The sequence below is a fragment of the Corvus brachyrhynchos genome, unplaced genomic scaffold (genome assembly GCF_000691975.1).
Source record: "Corvus brachyrhynchos isolate BGI_N302 unplaced genomic scaffold, ASM69197v1 scaffold167, whole genome shotgun sequence".
Classification (NCBI taxonomy): Eukaryota; Metazoa; Chordata; class Aves; order Passeriformes; family Corvidae; genus Corvus; species Corvus brachyrhynchos.
In genome coordinates, this window is record NW_008239547.1 from 5,363,207 (window position 1) to 5,389,137 (window position 25,931).

A 25,931-nucleotide genomic window follows, 5' to 3' on the forward strand; every position below is an offset into this window, starting at 1 on the left:
TATTCAAAACACAAAGAAGCTGATTTCTGAAGTTCTATGTAACAACACTGTTTCACAGATCAACCTGTTTTCATGAAACTCCAAACCCAATTCAGAGACTTGGAGGTTCAGATTGCAAGCAACTTTGAACCTTTTCGTATGCCTGTCACCACTGTAATCTCACTACACATTTATGAGTATTAGACACTTCCACAGCTGTATGGGAGGACATATGTATGAGTTAGCTTTAATTAACTAAAATTCTGCTTGGAAAATCCCCCACTGACAAGAGGATAATGATATGGCTGGAGATTTCTGCAATTCATATTTCTAAGGCTTTGAAAATTTCATTAATTGACTGACCCATCTTTTTTTTTTTTGTTAAGAGGGAGCAGAGGCAATGCCTGCCACACTCACCTGCAGTGTCCCTTCTAAACACTTTACAGAATGGCTATGATGTAGATTCAGGCGAAAGCCACTTTCCTGTTGGTTAGTTTCAAGGTTCTATGGCAACAGTTGACAATTAGAGATGAACCCTGGTGGGAAACAATGAGGGATAAATCATAGCACAGACAAATCCCTCACCTGTGATGTGTTGGCAGAGGAATTACTATTTGCTTGCTGTTGATGAATTTGTGCAAGCTGCTGTTTCTGCATTAGTGCCAGTTGCTGTTGATGTTGCTGGTATTGTTCGGCTGTAAATGCTGAACAAAATATAAAATGAGAAAATACTATATCAAAATATGTAGGAGTTGTGTATATAAACACATCTACTTTATAAACCTAAAACCCCCCAAAAAAACTACCACAGCAAGTTCCTAAGAGCCTTAATGCACCTTTATGTCAAAAAGGCTGCCATCCTCCTAGAAATTTTTGTTCAAACTACACCTTCTCTGTTTGTTTAGTATATAGGCTTTAACTGAATTTAGCTCAAGATACTAAAAAGGGAGGGGGAGAAAGGAACCAAAATGCAATCAAGCCCACTTTAAAAACAGATTAAAAAGAATGATTAGGTAGAAATGGCATCACTGGTTTTACCTTGTGAAGCTACAGTACCTGCATTATTAGTGAAATAGGTTTATATGCCAAACTTGGCAACTGCAATGCAACCCTCACTGACAGCACTCTGAAAGCAGCAAGGGCCTACAACTAAGATTTATGTTTTAGTTGAAAACATTAGGTTTGGCATGCTCACAACTGTGCAGACTATGGCTGTACAGGGGTTTTTTTGTTTGTAACTACACACATACAAGTAACTCCATCAATACCGAATTTCACAGAACTATACCCTTCTCTTTAAAATCTTTGAGAGGCAACTCAGTGCACCACAAGTCAGGCAGAATTTTATCCATTTAGCCCACAGGTATAAAACTGACACAGCGTTAATTGTACAGATTGACAAGGGGATGCCCAATGGTGCAGCAGAATCACTATTTCATTAACTAACTTCAGTGCAAGGATTTTTAGTTTACATTTCCAAAACAAAACGAAGCCTCAGATTTCAATTTACAAACTGAATCAAGGTTAGAGTGTGAATGCCCTTGCAAAGGATACACCTTTCAGATTTTCCTTCCGTTTTACGTTCAGATTGTACAAATGTTCCCAAATACGTGCTGTAAATAGTACTTGTACTTCAAGAATGCAGTGGAAGTCATGCTTTCGGGGAAGTTCACTACTGCTCGGCAACAAATCACTACCACACTTAAATCCTGTTCACAAATTGAAATTTTAAAGAATCTTTTGTTAGTCTACTCCTTCAGGCTTGCTTGCCTGCAGAAAATAATGTTTGCATCAAAATTATGATAATGTCCTACTTATAGATACAGCAGGATTCTGAAGACCAATTATATCTTATGTAAATCTTGAATAAGTCAGTGTAAGTGGCTGCAATATTTGGAAACATCAGAGCAAACACTGCTGAGCATGCACCTTCCTGGTGTGCTTGTCTTTTTTTGGTGTTTAAATATTGTTCAAACTACTTCTAGTATGTATTAGAAATTGCACTGGAATTATTACCAGCATTTTCCTATCTGAAAATTTGAAGCTATAAAATTTTACTCAGCTGTTACATTCAGGTTACCTTTTTTTGTAAGTAACATCTTTGAGCAAGAAGGGATGTAGCACTTATTTATACTGCCATAAGCAACAAATTACTTCTAAATACTTCTACAGTTAAATATCACTGCAAGAATTTATAAATATTCCTACAGGAATAGCTTAAAAGTAGTAACCTCACTCAAATGTCCTTTCTAAAAAAAACCCCAAACCAAACAAATTAGAATTCATTGAATAAATACTCAAGGAGATGACTGTTTAATTTATACAAAAAATAAAATTTACAACTCCTTTAGATTTTTTTTTTTTAAGCTGCCATCCAACATAAGTTAGAGCAAGAAAGCTTTAGCACACAAAGATCAACATGAGAAAGCTGAGCAGCAGTAACAGAGGGAGGAAAATGCATATACTGTTCTGGTACTGAGAGATACATAATCTATTGTTTTTCCAAACCCTAAAATTTAGAATCAGCATATGTTTAGCCAATAGTGCGAATGATATTGAAAGTTCCATTTATTTACTCATGGTGTGATTTATTGGGGTGACCTGCGCAGGGACAGCAGGGACTTGATGATACTGATGGGTGCCTTCCAACTCCATATATTCTATGATTCCATCAACAAGGTATTTTATTCTGTAGTATAACACTGTAAATATATTGCTTAGGAGTAGATTGTATAAGTTACATAAATAAAGACAACACACAGAATGACGAAGGGCAAAAAAGGATGTCGTACCACCATCTTTGACTACGATTAAGGCTTCCACCATCATAATCACCTCACTTGTACCTATTTAAGCAAAATTTATTAAGAGTTCACTTCAGTTTTTAAGTCCTAAATATATTTAAGATTCTAGGTATAAAACAGCTGAAGTAAACTCAGTCACCTGTGTTGGTTTAACCACCTCCAAAATACTGCTTTCTTTTGGAACAACAGCAAATGAAGCCTATGCAGACAAGCTATGTTTGTTTAGGAAAGACTATGCTAAATAACGAATGGCTGGAAGCATTCTCCCTTCTTTCCAAAAGTGACAATTAGAAAAGCTGTATTTTTGAAATTGTACCATCAGTTCATTTATTTTTAAGCAGCCTGTAACCCTTAGGAGTTGTATGCTTCCCACCAGTCTGGGAAGTTATACAGCTGTCAAAGGAAACAAGTGACAGAAGAACCCTACTACCACCATCACCTTCATCTATATTCCAACTGCTTCTCCTCCACTTAAAAATACTACCTGGAAAATATGCTCAAGAACAACTAATTTCAGTTTTTTTCAATTTAGGTTAAACACTCAGCAACGTTTTTGCTGTTTCCCTTATTAAAACAGACACTTCAAAATACTACTTACAACACTATCAGAGCTTTACTGTGAAATCCTGAGTCAGTTGCATCCAGGTTAGAAACACACCACTGCTCATGAAGGGCTGCTGCAAGCTACAGCCACCTAAAATAATCTGATTGATATTCCTTTTCCATTCCATAGACAGACATGCTAATGTACCAGAATGGGTTATAGATTGTAGTTACATAAGCCAGGTCTTCCCTCTCCATGCTAACACTACAATGAAGTTAGCATTAATGAAAGCATTACTATTACTGTGAACTATCCAAATCAAAACTTCTTCTCAAGACCTGTAAACTAGGACAGCATGCTTTATTCCTCTTCTGTTAAAAGCCACCATGTATTTTGTTAACATGACCACTGGGTTTCTTCCCCTCCTGCTCTCAGACTACAGCTTATATTACATTTCAGTTGAAAAGATAAGCATATTAATTGTGATATATAAGTTGCTTCTGAAAACTATCATTCCCATGCATGAAAAAAACCCATCTGTATGTACTTCACATGAAAGTACGTTCACCTATTTAATCTTACATATTCATTTCCTGTGGCACCCAACTGTGACTGGAACTGGGGAAATCACACATATGCTCAGCACAGCGAAGTCATGGGTGTCCTGACTGACTGTGCCTCTACATCTGCAGGCACGGTCCTGAGTTTCCCAAAGGGCAAGTCTAAGCTCAGCTGTCTTTTTTTTAAAGAACCAATTCGAACAGAATGCTTTGCTGCATAAAAATGTAGCTGCTATTAATGTGTTACATGGCTTGCAGAGAACACTTTCTGCTTGTCTGCAATGCAGCATTGATGCAACTGGATGGGTGCCAAACTCAGCATCTTGCTAACATCACTTTATCTAAAAAAAACCAGTGAGTATCCCCAAGAACCTTCTTCCAAAAATTTTACTCTCTTCTCATTTTTGTTCTAGAAAGGAGAAAGGACACAGCTGATAACCTTTCATGCATGTCAAAAGAAAAATGGTACATGTAGAAGTAGTAGCAAAAATGAATGTCATTCCCTTTTTGTCATACACCGCTCTTTATCGGCCTGGAAAAAATTGTGCAGGCGAGCAGGAAGCCCAGAGCTTTTCTGAACACTTAAATCAGTAACCGCATTTCTCGCAACTCAGGAGAGTACTGCTACACAACACTACACAAAGTTACAGATTCCTGACATTACTGGAGACCTCCAAGGCTTTAAAAAACGTTAGTAAGCAACAGAAAGATGAACAACAGGTTGACGTTCTAAACAGGGACAAAACATAACATTCAATGGTTAAAGATGACACATGAGATTTTAATTCAGGTCCTTGCTTCAGCAGCCCTAAACAGGGATGCAGTGCTTACAGACTCTTCTCAAACTGCATGCTCAGACCTCAGAGGTCATGGTTTCGTCGCTCAGTAACGACTATTTAATAGTACAAGATTTACCAAATTAAACAGTGACAAAACACCCAGTTTCATTCACTACACAGTGATGGGTAAAGAGGGAAATCTCAAACAACACTACTAATACACAATAAATAAGAACATTATCATTTCATAATATCTCAACTGTCTTTCTCAGGTAACAGCTGTACCTTGCCACAAAACTTCTACATACTTTCCAAGACACTTTCAGTAATTTACGCAAGTCACTTGACTCTTAAGTTAACCTAGCCCAACTCCTTTTCTAACCTTAAATGAGGAACCTTTAAGGCACAACTCCGCCTGGAATTATTCATATCTCAAGATGGTTATCAGAAGATGGGCAGCTCTTTACCAAGAGACTTGGCTATACAAATGCTCCTTATTTTTTTGCAGCACACTGTATCAAGTGGTAATATTTCAGTTGAGACAACCTTCAGATCTAAAGTCAGTACATGGTGTCATGCTGTTATCCTGTTCATTTAACAGCTCGGGACAACACAAACAAATATTCTGCAATGTATTGGTGCTGTACTTTGGCAGCAAGGAAATGTCTTCTGGCTTACGGACTGCGAAAAGGAATGGAAGGAAGGTAGAAGAAAAGAAACACTGTACATTACTGATACTGACTGACAGGATAAATGACTGCTCAGTATCTCCTTAGTGACAGCTATGAATCTTGTTTTATCAAAAACTGAGTTATTGCACACTGCACTATGAATGCATTTTCCTACATTCATTTATATGAGTATTTGTACTCTTTGGGATAATTATATATCTATTTTTTTCTCAAACTAAGCCACTGAGTATCATTTTCCAATTGCATGATTCTGTTTACACATCAACCAAATTCTGTGGGATGGTGATACTCAGGTATTGCTTTTTGGAGCACACAGTAACAGTGATACTTGCCAATGGACTTTTCAAAGACGCATAGTTCACAGTTTTATACTGCAATATGAAACTATTCTAACAGAGCTCACTGGTTGTACCACAGCATTTAACATGTACTAGCCTTACAGTTCTGTAGCTTACATCTAGCTTCTCCAAAAACTCAAGTCCTTCCCAAAAGTGGCCAAAACCAGTGACAAGTGTCTGTGGGGGGGGCTGGCTGTGCAATCTGTAAGAACAGATGGGTCTTTTTATGATAAACAGCCACAGCCTCCCCTCCCAGCTACTGCTGCAAGTTTTACTGTGAGATCACTCACTTGTTGTTACTCTTCTACCCTTACGTAGGAAAACACAGACTTTAAAGAAGTTGACCACAATAACCAGTTTCCGAAAAAGTGAGGGAGCATACCCCAGAAAACACATGTGTAAGCTCCTGGTCGCTCTACTGGCGTTCCTTTTCATTTCCTGAACGGAAGATGCTCACTAGATTTGCCAGGCAAACTGAGCAAGCTTTGTGGAGTAAACACACTGACCTATCTAGCTAAGATTTTTTTTTTCTTTAATGAAGTTTTTAAAAAAATTGATACTGAGAGACTCAAACAGCATAATTAAACCTTTCAGCAAGTGTTTCACTCTGGTTAAATCTTAAGAATCAGATCTTTAAATTGCAGTCGCTTAAAAGCTGTTTCATAACAAGTTAAGTATTTGTTCTCAAGAGTAGAAATGATATTTCAGTGGGAAAACTGAAGCATTAAGACTACATTAGGTTCAAAGAACCTCTCTTAATCCATTTATAGAATACTAGATTTCCTAATCCTTTCAGTGGAGGTGATAACCATTAAAAAGGGAGTTTTGATCAGGTAATAGAAGAAAGGTCACTTAACTAAAGCTTCCAAACTTTTTCAGAAATTCAATAAACTACAGAACTGCTAATGTGTGTGGAAAGATGATGTATCATGTCACAAGGTCTTCTTAAGAGAAATACATGAGAGCATTGCATCCCTGTTGTATAAGACAACAATCAGTGGTTACTAATGCCAAAGTGCATGCAAAGCAAACATCGATCACAATGCTAAGTAATCCAGAACATCACATTTTAAAATCTCTGTCTTATGAGAGATGTTATCTGGCTTACACTCCCTGGTTAAAGATTTTCTACTGTATAGCAAGTTCTCACCAGTGAATTCAGAAGATTGGAGAGACTTAGAGCCATCAGTGTGATTTAGTATTTGATGCACCAGACCCAAAGATGTTTCACTTTCTGAAAAGAAGTTCAAGATTGGTTTTACTTAAACATGGCATGATTAGACACTATGAGAATATGAATCATTATGCCCTTGATTACTACTACAACAGCCTTTTATTTTAGCCCCAAAGAACTTAAGTGTGAAACTCCTACCATCAGAACTGTAGAAATTATAAACTAGATATAAGGTCTATATATGCACTCGCTACTTGGTAGCAGAAGACAGACAGAAAATAATTAATAAGGATTTTTTGCTAGCCATTGAATAAAAGCTAGAAAACTTGCTATGCATTTATATTTGTCTGCCCATTATTGTTAAAATTAGCTTCCGCCAAAATGTCACATGCCAGTTGGGGTACACACAGTTTACTGTGCAGTTAAAAATGTGACCATCCTTGCATGGGATGCAAAGTGTAACAGATCCACAAGCCCAGAAATACACTGTTTTGGAGCAAAGTTTTACTCCAGCTGAATTGAAACCCAATGAGAAAATCTGGTCAGACTACAAAGTCTTGAATTCTCTGGAAGTGCTTGCGTGTTTCAAAAAGTATTGACTCTTCCCCCATCCACAGTCACATTTCCCAGACTAAAGAGGCTTTTCCTTTTAGTATTTCCTCCTTCAACTAAGTTTAGGATGGGTTATAAGCACCTGTTACTCTCAATGCCATTGCTTTTCAACTAGGATCTCAACAGTGCAGCCACAGATGGGCCAAGACTATTAAATTCCAATGATAACTGGAAGCGGCCATTACAAATTTCAGTATTTTTTATCACCAAGTTTATCCTGTAATGTGAAAGAAGCATTTCAAAAAAGTGAAAACAGTAACACAGAGCAGTGTCGAGAATACTACAGCTACAACGGTTAAATAACATCTAAACAGCCAGTGATGGCGTAAAAGCCATGGGTAAGTCCTTCTACATTGCTACAAGGAATTGCCACAAGGGTTGAGGAGCTCCCTCCTGTTTCTTTCTGGAAAAGGGCTGTCTAAAATCTGGTGTTAGGTGTAACACCTTAACGACAACATGACAAAACAATATAGAATCACAGAATGGTTTGGGCTGGAAGGGACCTCATCTAGTTCTAAACCCTCTGACATGGGCAGGGACACCTTCACCTAGAGCAGGTTCAAAGCCCCATCCAATCTGGCCTTGAACACTTCCAGGGATGGGGCATCCACAACTTCTCTGGGCAACCCGTTCCAGTGCCTTACCACCTTTACAGTAAAGAATTTCTTCCTAATATCTAATCTAAACCTATTCTCTTTCAGTTTTAATCAATTCCCCCTTGATCTGTCATTACATGCTCTTGTAAAAAGTCCCTCTCCATCTTTCTTGTAGTCTCCTTTCAGATACTGGAAGGTCCCAGCTAAGTCACCCCAAAACCTTCTCTTCTCCAGGCTGAAGAAGTACAGATCCATCAACCAACATTATATATTTGGGAAATGGAAGCATAGCTCACTACCCTGCTAGATTCCCAAGCATGAAAAACTGCTTTTAAAAAGCAGATTAGGAGGTCCAAAAAAGGCATTCAAGTTGACTGGGAAAAATGTTATTTCTATGGAATTCCCACAGCAGAAGTTACTGAATAGCAATGCACTATTTGCATCACATGACCTAAATGTCTAGTTTACAAGAGAATGCAGGGCATTTGACTATATTCTGGATACCCACAGCTTTTCATATACAGCAATGTCTACAATCCCAAACACAAAACCTAACAATTTTCAGTAAGGCTTCTTCTAAAAGAGTGATTTCCCAACTCAATGAGCAGGTTCAAGTTAACCACCAGCCTCTTTAGCCTTGCCAGCTTTTAGACACTGTTTTCAAAGTGATCCAGCTTCTGGGTGACTAAAGCAGAAAGCAACAGAATGCAAGACTGTAGCCTGCTCTTACTGCAGAGCCTGGGAACCAGTGCTCCAGTATTTCACTAGTGATAGGTATCTCTGCTCTGCTTCCTAAACACAAGGCTGAAACAGAATGATCCATGTGTGCAGCTTTAAGTGTCTCTAACTTTCGTTTATGAGATCCAAGCATTCAAAAATGTGAATGCAACACATTTAATAGAAAAGTCTCCAGCAGAGAGCACAGTCTCTAAAGTGATGCAGTCCAAAGACTATTTGCCTGGCAGAACCAAATCAATCTAACAGGGGACACAAACACTTCAGATCAATACTCATGCCTACTGTACACTCCATCTCTGAAGATTATGACTGAGAAACTTGACGCTGCCAGCAATACAGGCTCCTTTACTGAAGTAATTTTGCCAGCAATACAGGCTCCTTTTCTGAAGTAGTTCTGCTGCTGAACAAGTTAATTCTCCACAACAATAGTGCTTTAATGTTCTTGTTTCCTTTTTAGTGATGTTCTGAATAACGTGTCAATACCTTTTAATCAGCTCTTTTTTCAAGAGGGTAAAGGATACTTCTTCATAATTCTTCAGTAAGATCAGAAGGAACCACCCCCTACGCAAGTAATGCTACTTGGCCACTTGATCCTGCTGCCAAAGTCTAGCCTTCAGCACACAAGTGTTCAGGTAACTTGTAAGGGATTTTAACACATGCCTTCTTGGTTTACATGCAAAATCGCAGTGCAACAACCTCCACAGATCTTTAATACTGAGCACTCAAAGTCAGAATCAGAATAAATTGCCTTTCTTTAGGATCAAAGGCACTTCAAAATGTTTATACAACGCCCAGCTCTGTGGAAACCTCTCTCTGATCCTTCAGGATGAAAATAATACTCCCTGTAGCCAGAGAATGGTATGTTACAGCACAGCTTTTGTAACACACCCTCTCATGAACAGAAGACCTGAGATACCATCTCAACTTCATGGCCCTGCTGGCCTTGTATAACAGACCCGAGAAAAGTATTTTCCACAGCAGTTGTTCCACGTCAACAGCATGTCTGGATCATGCAAGACAGAAAAAGCTCAAGACTTTCTTAGTGGGGAAACAAAAAAAACTTATGCGAGGGCACACAATACGTATGGCAACATGACCACCTCTGCTGGTCACTACAGAATCCCAGGATGAACATCTTAAAAGTAATCAATATTGTTTGACCACAAGTCACAGTAGCAGTGAAAAGATAAAATGACTTAAAAAAAAAATAGAGATGTATTACTAAGTGTTTTCTGACAAAAGACCAACTGCCACTTCAAAAACCTAAAAGGCAAAGAAAAAACAAACCTAGAACATCCACACCCACAACAAACTCCCAGCTTTAAAAAGGATCAGGGAAACCCAATAGGGTTGTTAAGCTGCAGTAGTAACTACTAGAAAAACTTCAGGATGGCTGTTAGATACCAGATGTTCTCTACAGTATTTGCTACAGAAAGTATAAAGACATAACTCAGCAGCTGTAGCCCCCACTGACAGGCACCTTTGAGGAAGTCAGACTCATACATGAGACACGCAAACACCCCTGTGATCTGTGTAGACAACGTATCTCACAGAATCCTTTCAGAAATGGAAAAAAAAAACCCACTAAAACCAGACTGGCACCAAGATGAAGTTGAAATAGACTGTGCTCCTTACAAACACCTACACTTGAACAGGTGATCAGCATACACCACATATACACAGACTCATATATACCGCCAATGCAACAAGAATCACAATTAAGATTATTTATAATTATATGAACACAAATCTACCTAGTTGTATTAATTGCAAGTGACTATCCAAGGACTCTGGTAACCAATTTAAAGTGTATCTATGAATTCAGACAGCTATACTTTTTTATTGAACATTTAATTGCCATATCAAATCCTAAAAAAATTTAGGAAACTAAACTCCACATTTATATTTTGAAAAGCTTGGAATACTAACTTAAAATGTTTTTCACAGATACTAAATCATTCGCACAGAATTCCAAGCACAAATGAATGTAATATACCTGGTACTTACATGCATGTGTTTCTCACGGGCTTCAAAATGCAACCACACAATTAAAACCTTCTATGGGACTCATCAACATAAATAACAATTCCATTTAATTCCTAAATGATGTAGATAAATATCCTTACCATCTATTTCAGGAAAAAACACTATAAAAGGATGTGCGTGTGTTTATTTATAGACACACACAGAAACATGGGCTTTAAAATCCATCAGCCAATTTTTCAAGTCTATGTGATTTTCGTATGTAAAGCATTGCCCATTAATATTTTTCAGTGTATTTACAGTCTATTCAACATACATTAGTTTTGTTTTCACATTTGTAATCTGGCTACCATTTATCACAATTCAGACTGGCCACCAGGCAGAGAATGCCCTCAGTTCAGTTGGATTTGGTTTACTGATTCAAACCAGTGAAAGGGCAGAATTTAAACACCAAAAGCCACACTAAGATCACAAACCAGAAGAATCATCAGTTTTGGCCCTTGTACATTTCCAGCAAGAAGAACCATGAAAGAAGAAAGGGGCATGGGGGCAAGGACCTACTCTAGGACAGCATGGAGAAGCATGAAATAAAGCAGCAGAACAAAGCTGCTCACTAACTCTACAAATGCAAGGAGAAAGAATTTTCAGGAAAAAAAACCTCAAAACATGATAGAGGAGGGAAGGCACATAATATAGTGGCAAACAGAAAATTAAAGTTATCTGATACCAGCATAACAGTCTTAAAGCAAATCACCAAAACAATCCACAATTCCCTTAATTTATTAGGTATATGCATGTTCCAGGTTACAATGTAAGATGTAACCACTAGTATGTATTCTATTATCATCTTCACAAGTTGTTAAAACAGGTGGGGCAGTGTTCATCATCTCCTACCATGATTCATCCTTGGTAACTCTGTTCGGGGGCTATCTTTGTTTAATGGGCAATCAAGGACCCACCACATGACTCAGAGTTACATCAGCCCATTGTGAGATGCTCTGGCCAAGGGGAGGAGCCAAGCATTCCCACCTGGATATAACCCAGGGTTTGGAATACCACAAGCAGCCCTACCTACTGGATTCCCAGAGGACAAGAGCTACCACTGGACCTTCAGGTGAAGACCAGACCCTTCTACAGGATCACTGCTTCAACAGGACCACTTCATCTGGACTGCTACCACCACCCTGACTAACAGGGCGGGTCAGCTTGCATCCTGACTCTGTCAGTGTTCTTGTACTATTGCATTTATTTTAATGTTCCGATTAAACTATAATTCTGACTCGCGATCTCCCACTGGTTTGTTTTCAAACCAGTACAGCGCATCTCAGCTCACCACACTCCTACATTATCCAGGTTTTCTGATTGGTTTCCAAAGCCATAATTCAAAATGGCAAGGAAAATATGATTCTAGAGGGCTCCTTACAAAACCATGGTGAACTTTTATGGGTTTTTTTTATAAAAAATTACACCACTTTAACCTTCTATTAAAAGGCAACATTTACAGTAAATAGCTCATTAATTTTGAAGAGTTAGTAAGTTCCATTTTAACCATGTAAATACCAGTCTTCTAGTGAGAAGAATCCTATAGCAAGAGTGATGCTATCCAATAGTATTCCCATTAAAAACCACTACCACATCATGTTTTTTCAGAGTCAGATCCTCAAATCTGTAATTAAGTTCTACAAGATGTAATCTGCCACTTGCTGACAAGATGTAGAGATGATTAGTCCAAGAGTTTTGCTAAGCATAAGCAGATGCATCAGTGAGGGTGGGCTGGGTACTTCTTACCTGGGAAATGGCATTTAAGTTCAAGTAACAATTCATAGCATGCTGGGATTTTAAATGCAAACATTTTACCTAAACATTTCCCATCACTGCCACACCTTGTACTAGAAAAAATTTGGTCCTTAATCAACATTTTATATCAACATTTCAATTAATGTATTTTTAATTTCAAAAATCCAAATCTTCAGTCAACTTAAACCCTACACAGTACTGTTTTTTCAACTTTCATATTTCTAAAATTGTAATTATATACCACTGTAGCATTTGTATAAATCTCAGATGCAGTACACTACTGTTAGCAATGAACACAAATAAATTCAGTGTAGCAAAAAGGAGATACATGTTAAGATGGGCTGTTACCATCAAAATAGACCACAGTGTAAAGTATGGATGACCTAATGATATTCTGGATTTTCTGACATAAGCTTAAAACTTCTAGAAGCAAGTTTGTTAAAATAAACATACCAATATGTGCTGAACCACTGCTACTTTTACTTTGTATAGAGGTACTGCATGTCTGGGTCCCGGGTTGTGCTGTGCCTGTTCGATTTAAACCCCTGTATAATTTCCTACAGGAGAGTTCATCATTGTCACTGTCATGTAGGGATGGTGTCCGAGGCCTAAAATGCCGCCATCTACATGATTTGATATTGACTAGTATCTGACTGAGGTCTTTTGAGAAAGATTTGTCCGAGGTATTTGTTTCTGAGGTATTGGCAAATTGACTGATTGAAGAGTGTTGTGATGAGGAAAACCTTTCCAAATCCAGATGATGAAATGCATTATCGTAGTCCGAATGCGCTCTGTCTAGTAGCACCCTAAAACCAGGAGAACAATGCACAATTATACAGTGGCAAGAAAATACCAAGGAAGTTATTGGTTTGACGTGTGCTTCTGGATGGTAAAGGGATAAAAAAGCTACATGGAAGTGTTCTAGAACAAGCAAACACACATATACACACTCCCCTGACAACAATGCACGACCATCTATTATTTCACAGTAAGTAGTACATTTAGGTATATTCTAGCTTCTACTGTCTGAAGAGCTGAGGTACATCATGTATATATTGAAGACACTGCAACAACATAGAATTAAAACAAAAAGACCTAGAGAATAACACTGATTAAGCAAAAACTGATTCACATGTCCTCCTAAAGTAACTTCATTTCCAAAGCCTTACTCCCATATATACTGACTATACCTACAACCATCCCAATGCAGTAGGGATGTCGCACACTAACTTCCAAATCCCCTTGCAAACATCCCAGTAAGAGTCATCTTACCGACTGGCCAAGCTGGCTTACTAATATGTGAAGAGGTGCTAAGCATAAATTTGAAAGGCAAATCACATTCTTACTATTAATAAACACTTAATACAAATATACTGTTTCCTTAAAAACATCATATACACTCAACCATTTATAAATTGTTTTCAGTGAATATTCTTAAAAGCAAAATGCCTGAAATAAGTAATTATTTGATATTTTTCACAAGTTTGAAATACAGCAGTTATTGTAATTTCTAAGCACCTCTCCCAAAATCACCAAATACAGCCGAAACTCTGAAAAGCATTTTTTGCAAAATACAATTTTTGCTATCTTGAAATGCTACTGTTTGAGGACAGCTATGCAAATAATATAAAAACAAACTAATCACAACTGAAGATACACATGTATTTTCATGTCCAAAAATGGAACTATTTAGGAAAACATTACTAAAACAGCTTCCACTAGTGCAAAATAAAAATGGAAACATTAGCCAGCTAATCTCCCTGTGATGTCTCCATTTTTTTATTTTTTGGTTTTTGGGTTTTTTTTTAGATTTTGTTGTTCTTTGCATCTTACTGGTTTTTTTAGTTTTATTTTTATAAACAGCAACAATTACACAGCACTCACCTTCCACCACGGCCAACCCGCCTTCGTGCAAACCCAATACACCTCTGGGGTACAGTGAGGGTGGTTAAGCAATATCTGTAACGCACATCTCCTAATCTTCCCTCCTTAGGGCTACTCCATGGCCAGTTGCCAGGTTGATCTAAATGAGGCTTAAAATAATTTTAAACAATTAAACACAAGATGTCTTCCCACAATGACACTCTGCCTCATAATGCATAAGGAAATTCTACTTACAGCATAGTACTGACAGCCTGCTTTTCTACGGAAGGCGAAAGGACCATCAGGATCATTTTCTTCCTCCGCCTCCGAAGAACCAGACAAAACCTTCAAAGAGGAGATGGGGTAAGCATAGTGTAAAAGGAGAGATATTAGAAAATTCCTCAGTTTTACTTTCCCAAAGAGCAGCACAAAACTGTAGAGGTCCTACCTGGGAGAGAGGTTCATCATCTGAGCTAGGAAAATCGTACTGATTCAAATCTTTAGCATTAAAGACTGGCAGTGCAGCAGGACTTGTCTGTTGAGGAGTAGCAGCAGCGGACGAAGGTAAGACTTTTGGCTTCTTCTCATACTTTCTTTTGGGTCTAATAACATCAGGTTTATCTTGCTGCAAGAAAAATAAAAAGCAGTGTAAAATTACACACAGAAGAAAATTACATTAAAACAGGAATTTAAATGAACTCCTGCGTAAGCAAGCTAATGACATGAACTCATCTCTCTACCATCTTCACTGTAAAACATGCAGTCATTTCAGAGTGCCTGTATTTCATTTCCAGTAATTGAAACATTGAACAGACAAGGAAGAATCAAGCACTGTTTGCTCAATCTGTGCTAGGTAATTCACTAGCAGTTAAGGTAACAGTACTACTTTGAAGATCTAGACCAAAATATATATGATGATGTCCATGAGGCACTTTTTTTACTTCCTAGCATTTTCAATTGATAGCCATTTATGCAGTGTTAGGGTATTACTAAGCATCAAGCAGTGCTCTGAAGGCAAAAATAGACTTCTCAAAGATACCTATAATCTTGCAAACGTCTCTAAAAATTAAACACACTCCCCGATACAATGCAAAGCCAAGTTTAAGTGCATTTCCCAAGTTTCCAAGCTGTGACATACTGCACTGATCCAACATCACTGATAAGCAAGTACACACCAGCAAACACAATGATAATGCTTTACTATCAGTGGAAGAATTCACTGATTCAAGCCACCTCATCAAATTCAGAACAGCCTCTAGATATTCTTCAATTACAAGTTGTCTTGGTTTAAAATTCAAATTATACCTCAGCATTTATCCTGTGTTACCTGACCTACTTAACATGCTCAGTTGTTCGCACTGTAGCTATGCTTTGTATGACACAAAATTAAAGCCTGCAGGGAGAAAAGTACTTGTCAGCTGTTTAAATCAACTAAGATTATTTGACACTTTACTTAAATATGAAACCAAATATACACAGCAGAGGGACAATTATCAATGGGTCATATTTCAGAAACAAAACAAATCCCAACCCTCCATATTAAATTAACTACGTAACTTAAAACAATACATGGCATTCACATCATTAGTTCTATCTTTGTACAACATCTAGATAATAAATACAGTTTTGTTCAGGACATCCTATCTTTATGTACAGTAGTAAAGAAAAATGTTTCTGTCCCCCTGAATAAGAACACAATTGCATGTGTCCTTTTATCTGTAGTTTGTCTGTACTTCCTTTATTTCTGTCTTGAAGAATGCTGGTAGTCTGTTTCCTTGAAACTCCAACAGAACAAAGCCATTTTATTTCACTTGCAGTTTTGTTACCCTACTGCCAGTTCCAAAAAGCTTCCTCCCTCTTCCAAACCTAAAATGGTGTATTTTGTATACTTCGCAGGATGAACAGTAACTTGGTTACTGACATTACTTACTTTAACTTTGTATTCTTTCAGTTCCATAGCTTCTTGGTGTTTAAAAGAACTGCTGTTAGTCACAGGAATGATGGGAATAGCATAGGTGGGTTTAAGTGGCTGCCGCTGTGCCATGACTTCAGACATGATCTCTCCACTGTAGTCACCCAAATTATACCTGAAATGAGAATAAATTTTATTTGCTGGAATGTTTACTATGTCCATCTGGTAAAAAAATGAAAAACACAAATTAATGCTTGCAACTTGGGGTAAAGGGACATCCAGGACATCAGCAAGAAGCACAAAAAGTATGATTCCAGAGAAGGAGACTAATAACATATAAAATTAATTGCAATGAATAATGCTGCCAGACGAAACAGGACAACTACCCTGTAAAGCATCTCCAAAAGGTAATACTGTAAAGGAAAGAAGAGGAGAGGGTTACCCTCCCCCTTCCTTGGGGACTGGTGCCATTTAAAGACCATACATTTATCACTCAAAGTCTTAAAATAGTGAAGCAGAATGCCTTATTCATGAATCCTCCCTCTTTTGTGTTATGGAGTATTTTCAATAAGGAGATCCATGAAACATTACATTTCAAGTCCTGTGACAAATGCTGAGTTGAAGTGCAGTTCTCTACTCTGAGGGAGGTATTAGAGTCTTTCCTCTATTCAATGGCTTGTTTTCTTTAAAAAGCAACTGGAATAATCTTCACAATTTCTCCCTCTCTACGTTTCTGCTGAAAATGCTCAGGGCTTAAAAGAAATGCCCTGGTAGAGCTAGTTCAGCTTGTCTCCCTAAAAATCCAGACTAGCTGCTGACTCAGAACATTTGCCTTCAAACATGGATATTTATGCTAGAAAAGTCTATTCAGATTCTAAGTATCAACCTAAAGGATATCTCCATATTGCAATTGTGATCCTCAGTCGACTGGGAAAGCTGACACTTGGCAAAGCATTTGGCCCTCAGCACAGCTGACCAACAGGATGGCAAAAGAAGCATTAGCTGGAGATGACTCTCACGTTTAATACTGTACGAAATGTCTATTTGTTTTCCTAACAAGAGGGTATTAGATCAAGCTTTTTTAGCAAAGAATGAAGACCATGAAGTCAGAGAGGAATGGTAATGATTGAAAATGGCCTTAAAAATAGCTGGGATTTCCTTAATCTACATGCTTAACACACAGTTTCAAATGACTTCGCTTGAAACTATGATCTCTCTTCTGGTATAGAATACGGAGTAGATACATACATTTGAAAGCATCTACACATGTAATAAAATGATGTAGCTTAGTATGACAATAACCCTCCCATAATAAGCAAATTCCTAATTTTTTTTTTCCATAGGCAAATATGACTATGCTATCCTGTAAATGTGAAACAGAGTCTGAACTTAAAGATCTCCCACTGTACAAATATTTGCAGCAATCCGAATATAGTTTCCAAAGCTTTCTGCAGCAAATTTTCAATAACCATTACCTCTTCTCCATAATTTCCAGTGTTAAATGCAGCAACTCTCTCTTGCTTTTTTCCCTCCTTTTTATCATCTCCAGGATGGTTACTGCACGACTCAGATCTCGACGCAGCTTCAGCATCTTCTCATAAGAAGCTTCATCATTTTTTCGATTCTGTAGATACATAAATTATGTATGTTTCCCCATATTATTGAAGTTAAATAATCTGAATTAAAGTAAGTTCTAAATATTTAGGTATATTAAAAAAAAAAAGACAAGTCACATGCTAAACCAAAGAGAAGCATGTGCACATTATCAATGATACACAGCCTGCCAACACCCTAAGTAGGTTTAACAGTAAATTTAGTGAAAAAGTGAATATAAACTTTCATTTAATAGTTGGACTAAAGCCGTTTTATGTTTTTTGCCCTTGCAAATTGAAAAGAGAACATCCCATTTTTCATTATGTTATACTACATTGCAGAATTGTTTCTTTATATAAGCAACTTTCTGGAAGACGGAGAATGAAAAGAAAGAAAAGCTGAGGGAGGCACTGATATACTTACTTTTCGTGTCTGCATCTTTTCTGTTCGTCTTCTAAAAGCAACATAAGGGTCATTTGTGCTGGAACCATCTCGTTTTTCCTGCTTCACTGCTGGGATAAGTGAGGGACCTCGACAATTTTTCCTCTTTTTAATCCAGTACTCATACACTTCTCTGATCAATTCATCATCTTCCTTCAGCAACAGCTTGGCCTCTTGCAGGCTGACTGGCTAAATGTAAAACCCAGCATGTCACTTTCATACAGTAATACATAGAGTGTGTCTTTCAAATTCTTTATTCAAAGTACCGTTGTACCTGCTGACCGCTGCCCTTTTCTAGTCTGTCTATCATCTCCTCAAATTGCAAAGGAGAGATGTCCATTCTTTTCTTCAACTTATTCACAAAGATCTCATCTTCCGAATCCAAGTCATAATCTGGCTGCTCAGCATCCAAACTAAAAGCTAAATGATACAGTGAAAGTTGAAGTTAGTTTTACTACAAAAATGTTTTGTTCTAATAGTGCCCAGAGCACACATCACACTTCTCAAGAGAAAACCAAAATTATTTGTTTGAATGTTGCAGCAATACTACTTCCACATTGATGTAAATATTGAGGTCTTTTTCTTGAAAAAAAAACTCCCTGTTAAAATCAGGCATAAAAGTTGATATCTACTGGTTATGGTTTTGTTAACCAATGAAAACTTATTAGTGGTCAAACCACCTAACAGCTTTCTGCCTCACTGCTTCAGTAAGAAATTTTTAGATTCGTTAGAGTCTTCATGGGTGCCAAGCATTCTGCAGTTCTCTGTATTGTATGATCAGCAGTTAAGATTTCAGCCCCAACACACATCAAAGGTACTCTAGCGAAGTATGTGCAGACTGTATTACAATGATCTTACACATATTCTCATCAATGATTTTTGTGATGTAGATGAGTCAGACTACACTGGCCCAGTATGATCTACCCTGTGTAGCAAAGCATCTTCAAATACAAGTAATGTTTTGCAGAATGCAAACAACTGTTTTTCACAGTATCCTACAAAAACACATCATTCTGCATTTGAAACACGACTCCCTAGTTCTCATGCCTCATTCAAATTGCTGTGGTAAGAGACAGAAATTTCTTCCCAAGTGTACATGCGAAAACATATCTAGTTTTTAATAAACAAATAGGTAGAATATAATGCACCTTAAAGTCAAATTTCTTCCCAAGTATACATGTGAAAACATATCTAGTTTTTAATAAACAAATAGGTAGAATATAATGCACCTTAAAGTTCTGTGCCAGCTGTTAGAACTGCTAGATAAGGAAAGTAAGAATGAAAGTACAACCTTAATATCAGCATGGAAGACTGCTAGTAGGAAGGAAGAACTGTTTTACAATGAGGGTGGTGAAACACTAGAACAGGTTGCCCAGAAAACTGGTGGATGCCCATCCCTGGAAACATTCAAGGTCAGGTTGGACCGGGCTCTGAGCATCTTGGTAAAGTTGAACCCCCTCACTGCAGGGGGCTTGGACGTAGATGATCTTTAAAAGGTCCTTTCTAACCCATGCTAGTCTGCAACTCATATTTTAAGCCATTACTGAGGCTCAGACTGATACAGAAGTCTAGCATTTAACCAAAGTTAATTAGGCATGAGATATGTTTACACAGCATAGATGCTACTTCTTAAATTCTGCTCATTACACTATGCAACAGAATTCTGCAACAGACTGTATATTTCATAATTTTTTCCAAAGTTATCTGAAGTAATGTGGTGCTCACGTGAAGGGTCACGTCCATAGCAAATAGCTGCTATCTTCCAACAAAAACAAAACCACAACAAATTTGCACATCATCAGTGATATCAAAACCCATCTGCTTTTAGATGTAGAATACTTCCACCAGGCATAGGCAAATGCTGCTACTGTCATTTCTGGTTGGCTTCCCAATCCACTCTACTGCCATTTTATATTGGTTACACCTCAGGGACAGGTATTCTGTTTCTTAGCTATGTGTAGATTTGCGTCTATCCTTGCTAACAAATCTAAATTTCCTTGCAAACTGTTGTTATGGTACTTCTTCAGCAAGTACTATGTATTTTTCAACATGTTGAAAAGAATTAATTCTTAGAAGTCAGTTCTGATGGGAGCTCAACAAACATTTATGAATAATGTCTTAACTACTAGCAAAATTAAATTCTCAATGTAGACTTCAATGAATGAGTTACTTTACTTACGCTGTATGTGAATCAGCTGCTTTGGCATTTTAAATTCTCCAGGATATATAGATTCATAGTATGCAATATTACTTTCTGCTTCTGGAACCGGTATAACCATGTTATCCCTCTTCTCTCCATAGACTTGTTGTGCTGAGATAGCCCGCTGCAGATGATGTTCCTACAAATAAAAAGGTGAAACGAAAACCTGAGAAAACACTTCCAGAACTCAGACTTGCTCAAGTTGAAGCAGGTGTATTTCTCTGCAAATGCTCTCACTGTAAACCCCTGAGCCGAGCCGCCGATGGTCGCATCCCAAGTGCGGTGCCAAGGCCGGACGGTTCCCCGGCAGGTGGCGCTGTCCCCCTCGCACACCCCCTCACACCCCGCAGCTTCCCAACTCCTCCAGTCGTGTCGGCGCTCCTGGCACACCGAGACACACAAACCGTACGTCGCTGTTTCTGGAGAGACACTTAAGATTGATTAGATATACAGACTGCAACAAGTAGCGGCAGACCGATATTGACTCTGGTACTATTCGGTACTTGCCTTGGCCATTTATTGCCAGTGATGACAGAAAACCAGAAAGGAGGCCTTGCCATCATTGCCAATGAACAGCGACTATTCTTACCTAGTCAATGGCTCCTGAAGACATTCTCATTTTTTGCAATGCTTCCCATTATCCTCCCTTTCCTCCTCCTAATTCATCAAAAAACAGCAAAAATGCAATCCATTCTCTCCACAGTTCTGTCAAGACAGTGAGTAGTATCAGCAGGGTTCATACGGTTACTAACAAAAACCCACACAGCAACATGTGAGCACGTCTTTAAGTGGTTTACTGACAATACAACAAGGTATTTTTTTCTTTACTAGCAATGCTGGTTTCTTAAGTTTCTATTCTGTTCCTGCCTAGGTGCTCAGTAAACCCCAATGCTACAACAGTTAGACCAGCCAATACATCTCTCAGTGAGATGCTATAAACCAGATTACTGAAATACTCGAAAGCAAGAACTGCAGCAGAAGGGTAGCAGTCGGTTTTAACACTGAATGTATGATGTTCATTCATGTGATCTTACTGCATCTTTGGCTGTCTGACTTAAATTTAACTCCTTTGGTACAATAAGGGCAATTAATATCTTCTGTCTAGACTTTAAAAAAAAATAATTAAGAACATTATAAAACAGGCTTTATTGTAAACTGCAAAGCTGATGCAGCTTGGAATTCAACCGTGTTCTAACATGTAATTCTGCTAAAAGAATCCATAGGATTTAAGCCTATATTCAAACAAGGCAGACATTATTTCACATCCATCCCTGGTAGACACCAATCATGAGAATAAGGCATAGCAGAGTTGCAAGTAGAACTCACTGCACTGGTTTTGACCTGCATTATCTGTTAAGTCCAGACGCACACGTCACCTAGGAAGTGTGGCAGCATTCTGTCTTGGGTACGGACAAAATAATTTCTTTTCTACCTTTTACTGAAGTATTGCTGTCAGACACCTCAATATTTTGTAACCTGTAATAATTCTTCAGGATTACACAGCTACAACTTGTTGCCTAAGAGGGAACTAAGCTTTATCGTCATATAGCACAGTAGGATTCTGTGTCAAACGCATAGTAATAGCCAATGTTTCTTTAGTAACAGCAAAAGCTTACTGGTTTTATAATAGATAAGGGTTCCTGGTGTATTTATCCCAACTTGTGTTTCTAAACACCAAAAAATGCTTTATTTCAGAGAAGAAATTGACGTCATACACTAAATTATGATTTCAATTTCTCTGGTCCACCTTTGATATGGACACAGCTAGTAAGTACCAGCAGCCTATACTTCTTTACTAACAGGTCTTAGTAATGTGTATTTAAAGATATCTTAACAATATCCTTGAAACAGAAGCACAAATCACGCCATCACCTTCCTTTCATCCCAATTACAAAAATACTCAGAATTTGACTGGACAGTCTTAGTAGAGCCATGTATTACGAAAAGCAACTGGATAAAATTTCCCCCACTGAAAAAAGTTAATCTCCTGTATGTATCAATTTCAATTCACCTTCAGAGACACTCCACTAAACAGAAGAAACTAAGCAGACAAGGCAACTTCTCCTTACACCTCCATGCATCAAAGTTTTCACTTACTCGGACAAACCCGCAAGAGAAACTTTGCCCTCAACTTCAGTATCTCAGCTGGTGGCTCAGCACATCTCTCTCTATCCTTGTAATACATACAAATCAGGTGCAATTGTTAACTCTGAAAGCAGTAATTTTTAACAAGAAAGCATGTTAAATATCTACTATTAATTAATCCACTACAGCTTACAGTTTCTATTCTGCAGTCATTCTCCACTGTGATTACACAGCTGATTACTCCCACCAAGATGCAACACCTCATTCATCTGGATCCACAGCTTTCCTTTCAAAAATGCAGTGGGTTTCCTCAATTTGTCAGAATGATTTTAAATTCAAATCCTAATCAAATTTTCTGGCTGCTCTTCATGTTACAGGAAGATTTATATGTATATACTGTAGTCCCAGCCACTCCTGAAAACACCACCACGCATTTAAAGACAGACCACCTAGGAAATTCAACAAGTGTTTTCGTTTTGTCTGTCCATCTATTTCTAGATGGAGTTTTCCAAGCAGATTTATTTCCACTACACAACTGCTCCCATTCACTGTATAAAAGAACAGTATCAAAAAGCCTTTTTTATGCCACTATCCATTAGGTCCCATGACCTGCCACAAAAAGAAGTTCGACTGGGTTAACTGGGGTTTGTTCTTGAAAACCTCTTATTAATTGTTTATAGAGATTAGTATCTTCCAGGTGATCAATGGGGCCAAATAATTTACATTATCCATATTCCCCTGGGAACTGCGTGTAAGATGACTTGTTTGTAACCCTCTAGCTTCCACCTTTTCAACGGTCTGCTGACTGTTACGAAGTTTTGGGTTGGGATTTTTGGAGGGATTTTACGTTTTGGGGTGTGGGTTTTTTTTGTTTTTTGTTTTTTTTTTGTTTTTTTTTTTTGTTTGTTTGTTTTTTGTTTTTTTTAAAAGAATAGTTTAGTGGCTTTTCTCTTTCTCCTCAAACATCATCTACCCCTCTGAAGTTCTCAAACAGTTGTAAAATTATTCCAGACTGTTTCTTTAAATTCCTGGCATGAATTTTAGATAGGTTAGTCAAGCTCAAGGGCTATAATATGTCTTGTTAGAAGGGAACTTATCTAACAGCCACCACCCCGAGGTTCAGTCTTGTGCCCCTTGCTGTCATTATCCACACTACCACAGCCTTATGTCAGACTGAATCTATGATGACAGCTTAGGGAACCAAATCCACAAAAAGCCATCACTCTCCTGTTATTTCCCCTGAAAACAATTAGAAATGATTAGTCTACTGAAAAATTGTCTCCCTGAACTGCCAGGGTGTGTGTATGCAAAGCAGTAGGGATATGCAGAACAGAGGAAGATGATTCGCTTTGACAGCAGTTAGCCATTACACTGGCTTAACTGCTTCACTAAATTTATAAAGTCTTTTTAAAATGAATACCAAGGACACCCCCCCACTAAGACTCATTAAACATTTCAACCATCTCAGTATCAAGTACAATCAAGAAAAGCTTCCTCTCACTACAAATATTCACAGAATATTCTCATAATATTCTGCACCTTTGTTTCTTTGATGCTAGATGTATCTCACCTTGTTCCTTCTTTCAAGATACACCTTTCATTCAAATATTAATTGTTCATGTGTTATTTGTTCATATTTATCAGTTTCCACTTTCAGTGTACTCACATTTCTTTCTTAATGTGCCCTTCTGATTGAAACAACATTGAAATATCTGCATTTGTTTTACAAAAAACCTCAGCCTGAACTGCCTAACACCACAGCAGAGTGCTTCAAAGTTTCCGCCTTTTCTATTCCAGCTTGCTTCCCTCGGATCTTTCACACATACTGTTTCACAACATGTACTTATTGAAGGTAGGTTATTCTCACTGAAACTGCTTTGCACTTTCACATTTAACTATTTTCAATCTATTAGTTATGATTATATCCAGAAAACCTTTCATTTTCAGTTGCTTTCTCTGCCTGACATAAAATGCTATTGGAATTACAACTTTGGGAGTGCTGTGATGCTAATTTGATCCAGTCATTTCAGAACAATGATACTGTTCCTCAAACTTCATTCCTTTTACATTTTACTAATGCTCAGCCAAACTTGCGTTAAAAGCTATTTAAAGAGTTCATATAAGAAAACCCAAAAACTCTCACTCTTCCCAGCCCCCGAGTTAGTTTTCCACCAGGTTAGCATCCTATACTGGCTCATCCTGTGGTCTGACAATCCCAACAAAAAAGGGATGCAGTGGGAGCACTCAGCTCAGAGACAGAGGACGTCTCAGGAAAGGAGCAGCTTCATCACTTTTTGTAACACTCAGGCAGAAACATGAAATGAGGGGCAGGCACTGATCTCTTTCCTCTGGTGACAAGTGACAGGACCTGAGAGAACAGCTAGAAGCTGTGTCACGAGAGGTTTAGCTTGGATATTAGAAAAACGTTCTTCACCCAGAGTAGGCTTCCCAGGGAAGTGGTCATAGCACCAGCCTGACAGAGTTCAAGAAGTGTTTGGACAACACTTTTGGGCACATAGTGTGACCATTGGGGTTGCGCTGTGCAGGGTCAGGAGCTGGACTCGATGATCCTTGTGGGTCCCGACCAACTCTGGATGTTCCACGATTCTGTGAACTGCACCTTATTCACCACACTATATTTCTGTCCAGGAAATTATTTGGACAGTTCAAACACCTACACTTACCAGATTACACTGATAGTTGGTTAAATAACAGAAAGCTTGATAACCACTTTCCTCCCTTAGTTTTCCTCCAACTAAGAGAGTTTACAGGAAGAGCCCACCAAAATAGCAACTCTTTCTGACAATGTAAAATGTAACGATGTACTTGAGACATTCCCGAAGCAAAATTATGCATTGGCACAATTAATCATTCCGTGGCCTTCCTTCCTAATAATTTTAGCATAGCAAGTTTGTCCCTTGTATTCACTCTTACTGCACACTAGTATCACCATACATGTTCCAAAATATCAAACAGTGAAAGGACAATCTAAAGCAAGTTGGCAGCAACAAAGACACTAGGAAAATCAAAACACACCAGAGCAGCTCTCATTACAGACTGAAGGAAACAGAACTTGCAGTCAGTGCTGTTTTGCGGTGGGGCAGTAGGACCCCTCTCAAACAATAATGCAAGGATACAGGTTTAACTCTTTGTCATAAGTTCAGTATTTGCATGCTTGATGCACCTCTAGCACACTACATTCAAAACATCTGAATTACAATAACTAAAACACAAAAGAAAG

The 25,931-nt window shown here is 38.1% G+C and overlaps 1 protein-coding gene across 4 annotated transcripts in view; it reads right to left on the bottom strand.

Annotated features, from left to right (window-relative positions):
* Positions 1–25,931, bottom strand: part of EPC1 (enhancer of polycomb homolog 1) — a 64,913-nt gene that overhangs the window by 3,154 nt on the left and 35,828 nt on the right. The window contains exons 3-14 of one of the 4 annotated variants that reach the window (XM_017741467.1): positions 20,585–20,744; positions 18,680–18,825; positions 18,388–18,594; positions 17,847–17,995; positions 16,390–16,546; positions 14,908–15,084; positions 14,715–14,804; positions 14,481–14,629; positions 13,050–13,402; positions 6,847–6,930; positions 565–683; positions 397–483 (exon numbers count right to left, since the gene is read on the bottom strand). In XM_017741467.1, coding sequence (XP_017596956.1) covers positions 397–483; positions 565–683; positions 6,847–6,930; positions 13,050–13,402; positions 14,481–14,629; positions 14,715–14,804; positions 14,908–15,084; positions 16,390–16,546; positions 17,847–17,995; positions 18,388–18,594; positions 18,680–18,825; positions 20,585–20,684 — 1,818 coding nt within the window. In that variant the 5' untranslated portion in view covers positions 20,685–20,744. The remainder of the gene's footprint in view (positions 1–396; positions 484–564; positions 684–6,846; positions 6,931–13,049; positions 13,403–14,480; positions 14,630–14,714; positions 14,805–14,907; positions 15,085–16,389; positions 16,547–17,846; positions 17,996–18,387; positions 18,595–18,679; positions 18,826–20,584; positions 20,745–25,931) is intronic. The other 3 variants (XM_017741468.1, XM_008639273.2, XM_017741469.1) reach the window with 3 other exon arrangements.